Here is a 14,987-nt window from a genome sequence, read left to right as displayed (position 1 = left end):
TATTTGTAATTGAAATTCTGTAATCGATTTATACTCGCTAAAAGTTCTTGATATTTTATGTGTTCTGTGATTTTTATATGCCTTAGTCCTATTACCTTTTGTGATACACTCTATTTTACAAACAAGCATGTTTTCTGAAACGTTATTAGAAATAAGTAGACTCTTTGATATTAATTAATATTGTTAAATTATACGAAAACTGCGTCATCATAATGTGAAAGTTGCGCTTGCATTGCTCTATGAATTTGCTATATTGTGAAAAAAAGGCAACTACTATTTAGGCTGATTTTGTGGAAAATGCGATAGATACACCTTAATGTGTAGAGAGGAACGAACTTTTTTATTATCTGCCTAAAACCTTACTACGTATATAACTAATATTAATGAGAAAATAACGTAAGATGTGCTGTTTATTTATATTGTTACAAATCCTGTAAATAGTAATTATTGTAGGAACGTAACCTGTAAATAGTTTCCCGTAATGAATATACAACCCCTTTTTCATTCGGCTAAATTATACGACCCCTATTTTCTTCCTTTTCATTGATAACGGTCTACTACTTTACAGAAGCGTGTGGAATATTTGAGAAATTTCTTTTCGGTGTATTTAAGCCGTTAGCGATGGATAAACAGTTTAGTTTGGATTGATATTTCGAGCTGAGGGCATTTTGCTCTGTTTATAGCGAGGCATTTCGCTGTGTTGTTTTCGTATTTGGAAGTAAATACGTGTGTAAACGTTGAGTTTACGGTGTTGTGTGATAATTGCTTAATTGCTGATGAATAATTTAGCAGTGGTTGAAGATCTTTCCTGTACATAGTGTAAATAAATTTCCTGTGTTTTTATCAAGAACTGTGTCTTCATTTCAAGAAAGTGGAAGTCGCACGGAATCCGTTACAATTTGGCGCCCAACGTGGGGCTTCTTCAGGACTTTCTTGCAGTAAGTGTGACTTTGGACATTTTTTCATAAAGACTTTTTAAATTTGGACTTTATTTTTATGGTGATTACTCGCGCAATGGATGAACAATTAAAACAACTGCTTGATGCAATCAACTCTGTGAAAAATGATATGGCGGCTAATCAAAACCAATTGAAAAGTGACTTGACTGCAAGTTTTACTGCAAATCAAGAACAATTAAAAAATGAATTAACGACTAACCAAGAACTGTTAAATAGTGATTTAACTGCTAAAATTACTACAAGTCACGATGAAATGAAAAGTGACCTAACGTCGATGAAAACCATGATGGAGAATCAACTAACCGCCATGGGAGATAAAGTCGATGCTCTGGAAGAAAAATTTGATAGTGTGGAAGAGCGCATCGCCAATATGGAAAATAAGTTGGAAGAAGAAGACAAGAAATTGACTTCATTTAAGGAAGAAATAATTAAGGACGTGGAAAGGAGATTGGCGACCGCGGAAAGCAGCTCTGTACAGTTTGGCGCTCCCACATCGGTTGCTCGACCGTCCATTAAACTTGCCACATTTGATGGGAAAACTTCGTGGCAGGTTTACAAAACTCAATTCATGATAGTGGCGGAAGCGAACGGATGGGACTCTGCTACCAAGGCCTGTCATCTTGCAGCATCCCTGAGAGGTGACGCAGCGGAGATTCTTCAGACCCTTCCGGACAGCCAGCGCCTGGATTTCGCCGCCCTCACATCTGCGTTGGAGCTTCGCTTCGGTGAGAAGTGCCAGAAAGATTTGAGCCGACTCCAGTTGAAGTCCCGTTTCCAGAAAACTGGGGAAACCCTGCAAGAGCTTGCGGCGGACATCGAGAGACTGTCTCATCTTGCTTTTTGCGACTGTCCTGCGGATGTTCGAGACAACCTGGCACTCAACTATTACATCGACGGGGTTCGAGATCCGGAAATCCAGAAAGCTCTACGGATGGCGGATGTCAAAGACCTGAATTCTGCTGTTGTGTATGCGATGAGATACGAGGCCGCCCAGCAAGCAACCCGTGTGAATCGCCATCCCATCCGAACTCTGGAAGCTGATGAGTCTGATTCCAGGTCGTCCCACCTCGCTGAACTTGAGAGACAACTCGGTGACTTGACAAGACAGTTGAGCAGCAAAACAGCCCAAAAGAAACAAGAGCAGAAGTGCTGGAAATGCGGTAGTGAAGGACACCTGCGAAGGAGTTGTCCGGCTCGCCAAGCTACGCGAGGGAAGGAAATCACCACCACTAAAGCTCTGCAGATTTCCTCTTCTAGTAGTGGCAGTGATGGACTTTTCATTTACGCACACGTAAATGGGAACCCCTGCAGACTGATTGTTGACACTGGAGCCAATGTGACAATCATTAGGACAGATGTGGCTCGTGAATTTGGATTGAAACTGCTGTGGACATCGCCACGCGTAAGTCTCCAGACTGTGACAGGTGACAAAATTGAGATTGACGGTAAAGTGGACTTGGAAATAGTGTTTGGGAATGCCACCTACCATCATACGGCATTCGTCGCTAATATCACGGACCCCTTCATTCTCGGATTGGACTTTTTGAAGAAATATGACTTCACTCTTGACTTCAAGACTAATGAGCTGCACTCGATGAGAGAAGACATAGCCGTTTTCCCTGCAGAGAGTGATGTAAAATCCGCTCATCAAATAATAGCTCAAACAGATTTATCGATTCCCTCAAGGTCAGAATCATTAATACCTGGCTCCCTTGAAGAAAGCAATAGTTTTCGATTTGGACTCATTGAATACCCTAACCTAAGCAATAGCCTAAAAGGAGTACTGGTAGCATCTACGCTTGTGGACCTTTCTAAGGATGTAATTCCTGTGAGAGTCGCCAACGTGAGTGAAAGGCCAAGGAATATCCGGAAAGGCGAAGTGTTAGCAACTTGTACTCCCGTAAACTGCATCATTAGAAGAATCAATTCCCCCGAGACTGTGTCTTCTGAGTCCTTGACATCGAAGTTAATTGGGAGTGCACCCTTATCGAAGGATCAAAGAACTGCTGCGGAACAATTGGTGGACGACTTCAAGCATCTGTTTTCATCTACATCGGAGGATGTTGGCCGTACGAATTTAACGCAGCATAGGATTTACACTGGAGAACACCCCCCTATTAAACAGCATCCAAGACGACTACCATTCGCTAAGAAGGAAGAGGTTGAAACCCTTCTGAAAGAGATGAAGGAGAATGATGTAATCGAACCCTCATCCAGTCCTTGGGCCTCTCCCATCGTCTTGGTCCGAAAGAAAGATGGCTCCACCAGATTTTGTGTCGATTACCGACGACTGAATGAAATCACCAAGAAAGACAGTTACCCTCTTCCACGGATAGACGACACCTTGGACACTCTTTCCGGACACAAGTGGTTTTCGACCCTGGACTTGAAGAGCGGCTACTGGCAGGTTGAGATACACCCTGATGACCGAGAGAAGACAGCGTTTACAACTGGACAAGGCTTATGGCAGTTCAAAGTGATGCCCTTCGGCCTCTGCAATGCACCAGCTACGTTCGAGCGTCTTATGGAGACAGTGTTAAGAGGACTCTCTTACGAATCCTGTCTGGTCTACTTAGACGATATCATCATCGTGGGACGCAGCTTCGAAGAACATCTGGCCAATCTTAGGAAGGTGCTGCAAAAGCTTAAGGAAGCCAATCTGAAGTTAAGCCCGTCCAAATGTAATTTGTTCCGCCGGGAAGTGAACTACCTTGGTCACATCATCTCTTCTGAAGGTGTACAAACCGATCCAGAAAAGGTGTCTGCTGTCAAGAGTTGGAGTCGTCCCGAAAACATCCATCAGCTGCGAAGTTTCCTGGGGCTCTGCACGTACTACAGGAAGTTTGTGAAGGGTTTTTCCAACATTGCACGACCTTTGCATAAGCTGACGGAGAGCAAGCAAAAGTTTGAATGGTCCAAAGAATGCGAAGATGCATTTCTACGACTGAAGGAGGCTTTAACATCAACGCCTATCCTCGCCTATCCTCAGCCTGAAAAATCCTTCATCCTAGACACTGATGCGAGCAACGAGGGCATCGGAGCTGTTTTATCCCAAGAAATTGACGGAAATGAACATGTCATCGCTTACTGGAGCAAATGCTTATCAAAGTCGGAGCGAAATTACTGCGTCACCAGAAAGGAGTTACTGGCCATAGTGAAAGCTGTAGAACACTTCCATCGTTACCTCTACGGCCGAAAATTTCTGCTTCGGACAGATCATGCCTCATTAACTTGGCTTTTGAACTTCAAAAATCCGGAAGGCCAGATAGCCAGATGGATACAGCGGCTCCAGGAATATGACATGGAGATCAAGCATCGAAAAGGGTTATCTCACGGTAATGCTGACGCTTTATCAAGGAGACCCTGTCCTGAGAACTGCCACTATTGTTCCCGAATCGAGAAGCAGTATGGAACGACTAGCCCTACCGCCTATCAGGTGACAGTGACTCCAACATCATCAGAACCTGATCCATGGAGTGATGACCAAGTTCGAAAAGATCAACTTGAAGACCCCGACATAAAACCAATTTTAGAGTTCATGGAAAGTGACAGTCGACGCCCTAGCTGGCAGGACGTTTCCATCTTCAGTCCTGCAACAAAAAGATACTGGGCTTTATGGAACTCACTCCATTTACGGAACGGCGTGTTACACCGGAAATGGGAATCTGACGACGGTAAAACATCTAGGTGGCAGTTACTACTTCCCCGATCAAGGATTTCAGATGTTTTGAAAGAAATACATAGTAGTGCGACTGGAGGACATTTTGGTGTCTTGAAAACCCTCAATAAAGTTCGGGAGTGCTTCTTCTGGAGCAAGGCGAAGGATGACGTGGAGAAGTGGTGCCATTCTTGTGACGCCTGTGCTGCTCGTAAAGGACCGAAGAAGAGAAGCAGAGGGAAGCTACATCTGTACAACGTTGGAGCTCCTTTCGAACGAATTGTGATCGACATCCTGGGTCCTCTACCAAGAACTGCTGATGGGAACAAATACATTCTTGTTTCCATCGACTACTTCACCAAATGGCCGGAAGCATATCCCATTCCAGATCAAGAGGCTACCACCGTAGCAGAGACTCTAGTCCAACATTGGATCTCGAGATATGGAACACCTTTGCAGATTCATTCCGATCAAGGGAGGAATTTCATCTCTGCTGTGTTTAAGGACCTATGTCAAATTCTCGGAATTGAGAAAACTAGGACAACACCACTACACCCACAATCGGACGGCATGGTGGAGAGATTTAACCGCACAATCCTGAATAATCTCTCGCTTATGGTATCCAGAAATCAACAGGATTGGGACAAGAAGCTACCTTTGTTCCTGCTGGCCTACCGCAGTGCTGTCCACGAGACTACCGGATTTGCCCCATCTCAGATGCTCTTCGGACGAGAGCTTCGGCTACCTTGTGATCTCGTCTTCGGTCGTCCTCCGGATGCGCCTGCATCGCCTGAGGAGTACATCCAGGATCTCCAGGCCCGGTTGGAAGACGTTCATAACTTCGCACGAGAGCGAATCAACATCGCGGCGGAGAAGATGAAGACCCGATACGACACAAGGTCTACTGGACATGAATTCAACGAAGGCGACAAGGTTTGGTTATGGAATCCCATCCGATGGAAAGGTCTGTCACCCAAATTGCAGTCGCATTGGGATGGACCCTACAAAGTCCTTAACCGACTAAATGACGTCGTAGTGAGGATCCAAAAATCACCTAATGCAAAACCTAGGGTTGTACATTATGATCGGTTAGCCCCATACTATGGCCATAGTTCATGAGTATTACGTAAACAACCATGGTTGATAACATAAAAGTTGTAGATAATTTTTGCTTTTAATGTTTAGTAATATTTCTTGTTATTATTGTGTTTTCTGTATCTGTTAGTTATTAATTAATGTGTATATTTGTAAACTTGTGATATAAAATTGGCACCCTTTCTGGGGATTGTACTGCCCGGGACGTGCAGTCCTTAGGAAGGGGGCAATGTTACAAATCCTGTAAATAGTAATTATTGTAGGAACGTAACCTGTAAATAGTTTCCCGTAATGAATATACAACCCCTTTTTCATTCGGCTAAATTATACGACCCCTATTTTCTTCCTTTTCATTGATAACGGTCTACTACTTTACAGAAGCGTGTGGAATATTTGAGAAATTTCTTTTCGGTGTATTTAAGCCGTTAGCGATGGATAAACAGTTTAGTTTGGATTGATATTTCGAGCTGAGGGCATTTTGCTCTGTTTATAGCGAGGCATTTCGCTGTGTTGTTTTCGTATTTGGAAGTAAATACGTGTGTAAACGTTGAGTTTACGGTGTTGTGTGATAATTGCTTAATTGCTGATGAATAATTTAGCAGTGGTTGAAGATCTTTCCTGTACATAGTGTAAATAAATTTCCTGTGTTTTTATCAAGAACTGTGTCTTCATTTCAAGAAAGTGGAAGTCGCACGGAATCCGTTACAATATTTTCGTAGCGTCTATCAGCAAAATCTTCTAATTCAAAGGTCAAGAACCGTAATCGTCATCGGAATTGAATCTAAATGCTTATTGGCATTGGAATGGAAATAATAGAAAAATGTCATCGTTTCATCACTAATTTCTGTCATTTACTGCGTAAAAATTAATTTTGTTACATTGAACAAACAATCATTAGTAAGGGCAGCAAATAAGAAAATATTGTAAATACAGTCGAGCCCGCTTAATGGAATATCGGATAATAGAATATCCCGTTTAATGTAATAAAATTCCAATGTACTGCCCCATTGATATGTGTTATTTTTATCCCGGATAATGGAATATCCCGCTCATAAGAATAATTTTTCCTGGCAAATTGCCTATTCCATTAAGCGGGCTCGACTGTAGCTTCTTTTTTTTTTTTTTTGGTTGAGTGGTTTTTTTTTTCTGTAGTAAGCAGTGAAAACATTAAAAGTATAGCAATCTCAGTTACAATCCTCAAGTGAATATTTTAATCAACATTAGGAAAGTGACTCAAGTGAATATTTGTAGTTTCACAAAATCCTAGGGAAACCCAGAATATGTCTGGAGGGATGGATTAATGTTCTTGAATTTACGTGTATAACACTTACTATATTTTCAATTCAATTTCATTTAAATGAATAAGCAGTTCGTTATTATCCAGATGTTTTAATATGTTTTAAACTATCCAAGCGAAACAAACACGCACCCACAACGCACGCAGACTAATAATACGTATGTTCAAAAGTTAGTTACCATTATGAGATATGATACCAATTTATTTATGAAAACGATTTTTAATTAACTAGGATAAATTTCAGTTTTTCATTATGTCCTATTGTTAAGATTGTGTAAACACAACCTATAACACTGCGCGAAAAATAAAACCTCTCAAAAGACTTCTGATACCTTTTTCGCTGATTCTTATGGAAAATGACCCTCTCAGTTCAAATACGACCGCCATTTTTCCCTCATCACCCACCACAATTTGGAGGTTTTTGTTTTCGAAAGTTTTTTAATCTTTTTCTTTTTAATTTGGAGGGGAATTGAGCATTATATTTACCTCCTAAAATAATTAAGAAGTTAACAAATTTTTATGTTGTAAAAAATAATTTTCTATCTTAGACGGTACTCATTTTGCATGCAAGTCGCATTGCAACAGAATCTTTTAAATGACCCTTCTCACATTGTTTTTATTTATTTAAGTTACATTTACAGATATAATTAATATTATATACAGATATAATAAAATGAATTTAAGTACGCTTATAATATAGCAATAATGTATATTTATACTTCTGGGGCGGCACCGCCCCACATCAATCTTGATGTATTGAGATGTGTCAGTGATTTTGCAAATTTTCTTTTTTAGTCAAACACGACAGGATTGCTTAGATATTTTCATTATAAAACAAGTAGCAATTTCATTTTTAAATTAAATACTTTTTTTCTTCTTCTTTTTTTCATTTTAGGGGAAGCCAATCTTACTTCGGTGAGTGAACTGTTCGTCGAATTCTCAGCTGAAGACGACGCATACACTAGTCGAAGCGTACTGGCTCTCAATATCACCCGAAGGGTTCATGGCAAAGAGCTAGTGTGTAAAGTACATCATGTAACGTGGCTTCAAGCAGCCGCTGTCAGCGCAGCACTCAATGTTTTGTGTAAGAATTTAAAATCTCAAAATAAGTCAAGGAATTTTTTACGCATACTGCAGAAAATATATGTCAGTTATTAATTAAAAAAATATATGTCAGAATAATACATAATACTGTAACTGCATACTGCAAAACGAATATACGACAGAATGGAACATAATACTGTTAATGAATAGTACTTTGTACTGCAAATGCGTATTGTAAATAATACGCTGACTGCTGAAATTAAACGAATATAAATATAGAATTGTACATAATGGTGTAAACACGAGCTGTAGTTAATATGCATACTGTAAAATTAAACCAATGTAAGACAGAATATTTCATAATGTGAAAATATGCTGAAGACAAAATAATATACTCGTACATAATAAATTCTGAATTCACATTCTCAGTGGCAAGCTGGCAGTTTAGAGCATTTGTTCATATTGCTAACAGAATGGAAGCATGTGGTTAAAAACTGTTTGTTTCTGTTATTGTTGCTGTCTTGTGCCAGGCTGGCAATTTTGAGGTGCGCCGCTTCACTTTTCCAACTGTACCGTGATTTGGTCCGACCTCCACAATACATACATGCTATAAGTTGGCAACCATTCACAGTTAGCAACACATTCACCCTAAGAAAGGGCGAGGACAAGAGAGAGAAAGTACATATAAATGCCCGCGCCGTGATTGAAACCCAACATCTCTCGGTCGCAGTCAGACTTCTATGACCACTGAACAAGGTGGTCAGCTTTTGTTTCTATTGTTTATAAACAAAATTTATTAATTCGTTGTTATGAATACGTAATTTGCGCAGAAATGTCCTCTAGATATTTCTGCAACAGAAAATCCTTTTCAAATACAGGCCTCCTACGGAGTATTATAATTTTCTACAACAGCAATTATTCGAAAGCATTTTTCGAACAATTTCCGCTTTGCACAGTACAACCTTGTTCATCCGGACTAATTGGGACCAAAGACAATCTGGATAAATGAAAATCTGCGTAATAAGCAAAACAAATCCTTAAATAAGCAGACACACCTTACATTACGGTAAAAAACGATGCTTAGCAACAAAACTACATGCTAACCGTTTCTCGCAAATACTTTATCATTTATGTAGTTCGGGTGCAGTGGTGTCGAACTGACGCTTCAAGATCGCCATATTGTTTGTTAAATTAGCACTACAGTTTATTGTAAGTTCTGTGCAAGAGTTTTACGTGTAATCAGAACAATGACCGAATATTTGGCGGTATTTATAGTTTCGTTCTTACAATCATAAATTAAAATTATTATTCAAATAAATATAATTTTTTTAACCCTCTAAAAATTTAATCCGGATAAACGGAAGCTGGATTTACAAAGTTCTACTGTATTTGCTTCAGCCGTACCTGTACCTATGCTTTGGAACAGTAACATCCAGTGTCAACGAAAAGTGATTCTAACGTATGTTAGTTATTTTCTTGCTCTACCAATTTTTTATGCCCGAGCCCTATAAATTTAAATTAATTTTAATTATACTTGAATTACAAGACACATTGGCTTTTTTAGCTCTAAATAAGAGTACTTAAGGACAATTTTAGGGTTCTTTAGGTCCTAATTAGGAAATTCGTTAAAAAGCAAACATTCGTTGTTGTCAGAGGCGCCGGTTGGGACTGTGAAAAGAGGGGGGGGGGGGTAAATAAAACGACAAAACGACAGCTTAAAGGCATAGGATTTTTAGCGGCAGCAAAAAAAAAAAAAAAATGAAAGAAAAAAAAAAGAGAAAAAATAAGTACAGAATTTTACTAGAGCTGGTTTTTAGAGCATATGAGTGGTAATTGATGTAAATTTAACAGTTTATCTCATGTTTTTCTTAAGATTTTGATGAATTATGCTCAAAATACCTTTCCCCATAGAAACATTTAGCCATGAATAAGACTTACATTATTTACCGAAAAGTGTTTTGAGATGTCATAAACACTTGGTAATAATTTCATTAAGCAAGTATGGCTTGTTTTAGTTAAACAATTGGTTTACTTATATCTAAACAATGAATACATAAACAAAAAGTTACTGCTTGTGCTAAATAATGTTTTGTAAACAAATATACATAGTAAAACAAAAAATTATGATCTGAAAGTTTTGACACTTCTGCTTTTTTTTTATAATTTCTAGTTTTGGTTCCTAAATTGGAAAATAAAATAAATAAATGAACTATAAAGGAGGGATTGTCCCGCCCCCCAAATCGCCGGCACTAGTTGTCGTCGTTGTTCCAAGGTAAAGATACATTCACATATTCTCTGTAGAGAACGAATGCAAGGCTAAAGTTCAGAAATAGATTAATTAAGATTCAGCCACGACACATGACTTACGTGGGAAATATGTTTGTAATATGAAACCAAGACTACGTTACCCGACTTTACCCGGTCTACCTTGAAAATAAAAATTGCGTCAAGTGACGTTTATTCAACAATCAGGCTTAAATAAATAAATAAAAAAAACATCATGCAAAATTTCCCTCCCAAACAATGACGACAGATATTAAATTACTTTTAAGAAATTAAATCGAGAATGATGGATTTAAAAACGTAACCATGGAAACACAAAGTAAAATAAGCTTAAGGAATTAAAATGCGAAAGAAAATTGTTAACAATTTGAATGGAAATGAAATGAACTTGATTTTAAAAGGCGTGTAACTTTTTTTCCTTTTGAAATAGAAGTTTAGTTTTCCGACCATAGGTCGAGATAGATCTGGAGTAAAAAAAGTCGCTCTTTCCAGTGGTGTTGAAAAGAAAACTGTGGGACAATTCCTTCACCTTTTATTGATAGATTTAATGAAGAAAGTAGTGCCCAAATTTCAACTAAGCCTAGAAACTTTCGAGCTAAAAACGCGAATAACTCTCGCCGTAATTAAGTTAGAGCATTGAAACAAATTGCGTAGAACGCGAAAAAATCTGCCCTTTCTAACGATATGTAATATTAGTATGTGCAAGTAATTTTTATCCCCCATATTCAGGAATTTACGTGAAAATTGGAACTAAAATTGGAATTTAAAAAAAAGAACTACTCGTCGAATTTTTTTCGAACTGGTCTGCAAACCTTTCCGAGGCTAAAAGAAAATGATACTGTGAAAATTTCAGCAAAATTGGCCTGGTAGTTCTCGAGCTCTTCGCGTTCACACAAACAGACGCTTTTTGGGGACTTCATTTTATACTATGTAGAGATTTGGCTTCCTTTCGAGCTTTTGGCAGTATATTACACGGCTCTCACGTATCTCTTATAGAGCTTAATTTCAGTGAGACGACATAAAAAGTACTTCACAATGAGTGATTTTGATTTCATGTGCGAATGTTAAAAATATCATTTTTACTGTTTAAAGAATAGGATATATTGTCGTAATACTGTAGGAGTGGAGGAAAAAAGCAGTACTTTAAAGTCCTTTTAATTTCATTTTCACTTTAAAATTGGCCCTCTAAATAATTTAGTGCGTTAAATTCATTACTTTTAGAAATTAAAATTAATGCATTAAATGCCTCCTTCACCGCAATTTGCGTTATTCTTAGACATTTATTACGCTAAATGCGCGCATTATTTATTCTGCTTGGCGGGAAAGACACTCTAAGCATGGAAGCGTCTACAAAAAGAACTCGGAACCGTAAAAATAAGCAGTAATTAAGTAATGGTAAGCCTGGTGCGGAAAAATCCTGACTTTTAAAGTGCTATACACAAAACAGTGTACCGTTATTGGCAAAGTAAACCGGCTTTTCTGACCCTTATTTCAGCTTTTTAAGGACAGTCCCCAAAGCTCAAGATTTATTTTAACAAACGCCGAGTACAAATAATTGATTAATGATACTTTTTTCATGTAATTGAAACATCTAAAAAACAAAGCTGTTGTTTTCCCCAAAGACTTTAAACTTCCATGTTCTACCGCAAAGCTTATGATTAACAAAAGGAATCATTTAATATTTCTCTCTTCAGAGGACATCAAAGCCAGACTGCATCTGCTGTTACGATTAACTCTTGGTCCTTTCTGAGGTCCCACAAAAAAACTGAAAAAGCTTTTTAAAAACAACTGACTCGTCTTTTGCAGATGACCCTTCTTTTTCCATTTCACGGGAGCCGGGTTTCGGCTTCCCCCTTGTGGAAGGCATGAGAGTGTCTTTGCGGTGCGAAGTGGACGCCAACCCTCAGAGCGAGCCCGTGTGGGTGAAGGATGATGGCCCACTAACAGTCCAGCAGGACAAGTTGGGCTTTCTCAATTTCTCTGCCATCGGACACCAGCACGCCGGATGGTATAGGTGTACGACGCACCACGAATTCGGCTTTTTTGCCTCCTTTGGTTACTTCCTTAACGTCCGAAGTAAGTAAGATCCTTGAAAGTAGATATGAATGTTTTTTTCCCCCCAGATGTAAACTTTGAAATGATATTTCTAAAGATTACTTTGTGGTTTGAATCTTACCAATTGCTCTCGGTCATAGAGGTGTAATGGGTTAAAGTAAGCATGCCTTCTCCATCGAGGGAACAAGCACTCTCTTACCCAAAACAAATTTTAATCACGTCACTAGGGCACTTTGAATGGTACACAACTTTGAAGAGAGTTGGTATCCGAGAACAACAATTACAAGATAACTCGCCAAATGCGGAAAACTTTCTCCTCCTCCCAAGTAATACATGGCAGACCCACATTCTGCGTACTAAATGTAAGGTAATGCTCTATCTACCCATTATTGCACCTATGTTTCAAGCACCAAAATTTTTTCAATATTTCTTTAAAAAATATCAAATATTTTTAAAGTATTAAATTTCTTAACATATTAAATACCTTAACATATTAATTTTTTAATACATATATTTTTGCACCTACATAATGTGTAATTTCTGTGCTCGTAACTAACCCAATGTGCTTGCATAATATCTAACTTATATCTAAAAACTCATGTGTGCATATTCTTGCTTGCACTTTATAACATAACTAGTGGTACCCGCACGGCTTTGCCCGTAGTTGAAAATGAAAAGGTCATTCGGTTCGCCTGTATATTTACAAATAATGGATGACGAATTTCTTGCCAATTGGCTATGTTCATTCGCTCTCCCATTCCACGTCATGATAATTTCGTAATTTAGTCGTCCATCTTATGATAATTTTGCTGGAAAATGATCCGGAAAATGTAAAAATAGTATAAAATGGAAAAAAAATAAAGTCGAATTTTCGCTTCGAGGTGCACACCCCCATGCTACAAACTAACTTTGTGCCAAATTTCATGAGAATCGGCGGAACGGTCTAGGCGCTATGCGCGTCACAGACATCCTAAAGACATCCAGACAGAGAGACTTTCCTCTTTATTATTAGTAAAGAAAGATAAAGATTTCTAAGCATAACGTTGCTACATATTTCTACTGTCCAACCACGGATTATATGGAATTGGCAAACGTCCAGTTAAGATGAGTCTATCTGAATGAGGGGTAAAAGTAAAAATTTGATGCGCGTATTCCGCTCCTTTGAATGTGACTCTGATTAATTTAGAGGCTAACATACATCCGCAAAAGCTAGCATCCCTGAAAACTAATAGACACGTCCATTCCCGCCTCTAAACCAGAAGTTTACTTTTCCATCTAATTAATCGATGGTCAAACAGTAATCACATGGTATAATCAAACGTATTTATGATACTTTTACTATGTTGGTTTATTTGTATGAGTTTTGAATTATACAGTGTTTTGCATTTATTCTGCTAGTGTGATTTTTATATCTAATTGTTTCTATGTTTTCTATTTTTGTAATTTTTAACTTGTATAGTAAGTACATAATTCCTATACATATAATGTATAGCCCTGTGTATTTACATAATTTATAATTTTCATCTATTTATTTTTAACTAGTGGTACTCGCACGGCTTTGCCCGAAATAGAAAATTAAACGGTCATTTGGTTCGCCTGTATATTTACAAATAATGGATGATGAATTTCTCGCCAATTGGCTATGTTCATTCGCTCTCCCATTCCACGTCATGATAATTCCGTAATGTTCTTAAAAATTGAAATAGAAAAAGAACAAAATCGAATTTTCGAAAAATCGCTTCGAGGTGCACACCCCCATGATACAAACTAACTTTGTGCCAAATTTCATGAAAATCGGCCGAACGGTCTAGGCGCTATGCGCGTCACAGACGTCCTACAGACTCCTATAATTAACACTATATATTTACTATGTAACTTCAAACTTTATATTCAATTTGTAATGTCTAGTTCTATAATCGGTATATTTTATTTGTATGTTGATAAAGCGATACCTTCATTATATCCCTCTTTAATTATGTTCCATTTGTATGCTTCTAACTTATTCTTTACTTAGCTAAAAATTCTGTTACCCGAACTTTGTTGCTACAAACTGCTTTTTGTGCTCTAACATATGCTACGAACTATCAGTTGACTTTTTCCCCCAGACACATTTTTTATCGGACAACCCCATCATTTCAAAGAGACTGAGGAGACTGTTACTTCTTCCTTCCCTGCGCTTTTAAGTTATGCTTACACAAATGAACGAACAAGTTATAAATTAAGAAACTGTCAAAAGCTGCATTACCGTTCACAAATTGAGTGTCCATGTTATTTTTTCTGCAATGACACTATGCTAGCAGAGAAACAACATTTACGGTATGATTTTTTTTCAAAGCGAAAAAAAACGTATTATCACAATTTGTTTCTGCACGAAGGAGTATAGGTTTACTAAAAAAGAGTCATATTTTAGCAAAAAGAGTTCTTCAGAGATTTGAAAAGTCAATTCTGCCAAAATTTGCTCTTTTTTTTAGCAATCACGATTGCTTATTGTTCTCATTTGACGACCTTGGCGTTATGATTCCTTTTTCAGCTTGGACAAAGGGCCTTTGCAGCAAAACCGCCCACCGGCTCCTCTGGCCCTGAGCACTGTCCCCTG

At 38.2% G+C, this 14,987-nt stretch overlaps 1 protein-coding gene across 2 annotated transcripts in view; it reads left to right on the top strand.

Moving 5' to 3' along the window:
* Positions 1-14,987, top strand: part of LOC129235314 (muscle M-line assembly protein unc-89-like) — a 582,103-nt gene that overhangs the window by 514,251 nt on the left and 52,865 nt on the right. For both annotated transcript variants that reach the window (XM_054869050.1, XM_054869049.1), the window contains exons 4-5: positions 7,905-8,093; positions 12,143-12,412. In XM_054869050.1, coding sequence (XP_054725025.1) covers positions 7,905-8,093; positions 12,143-12,412 — 459 coding nt within the window. The remainder of the gene's footprint in view (positions 1-7,904; positions 8,094-12,142; positions 12,413-14,987) is intronic.

Source organism: Uloborus diversus, chromosome 2 (genome assembly GCF_026930045.1).
Source record: "Uloborus diversus isolate 005 chromosome 2, Udiv.v.3.1, whole genome shotgun sequence".
Taxonomy (NCBI): Eukaryota; Metazoa; Arthropoda; class Arachnida; order Araneae; family Uloboridae; genus Uloborus; species Uloborus diversus.
The sequence above is the reverse complement of the archived record's forward strand: the minus strand, read 5'-3'. Positions and strand labels throughout refer to the sequence as shown.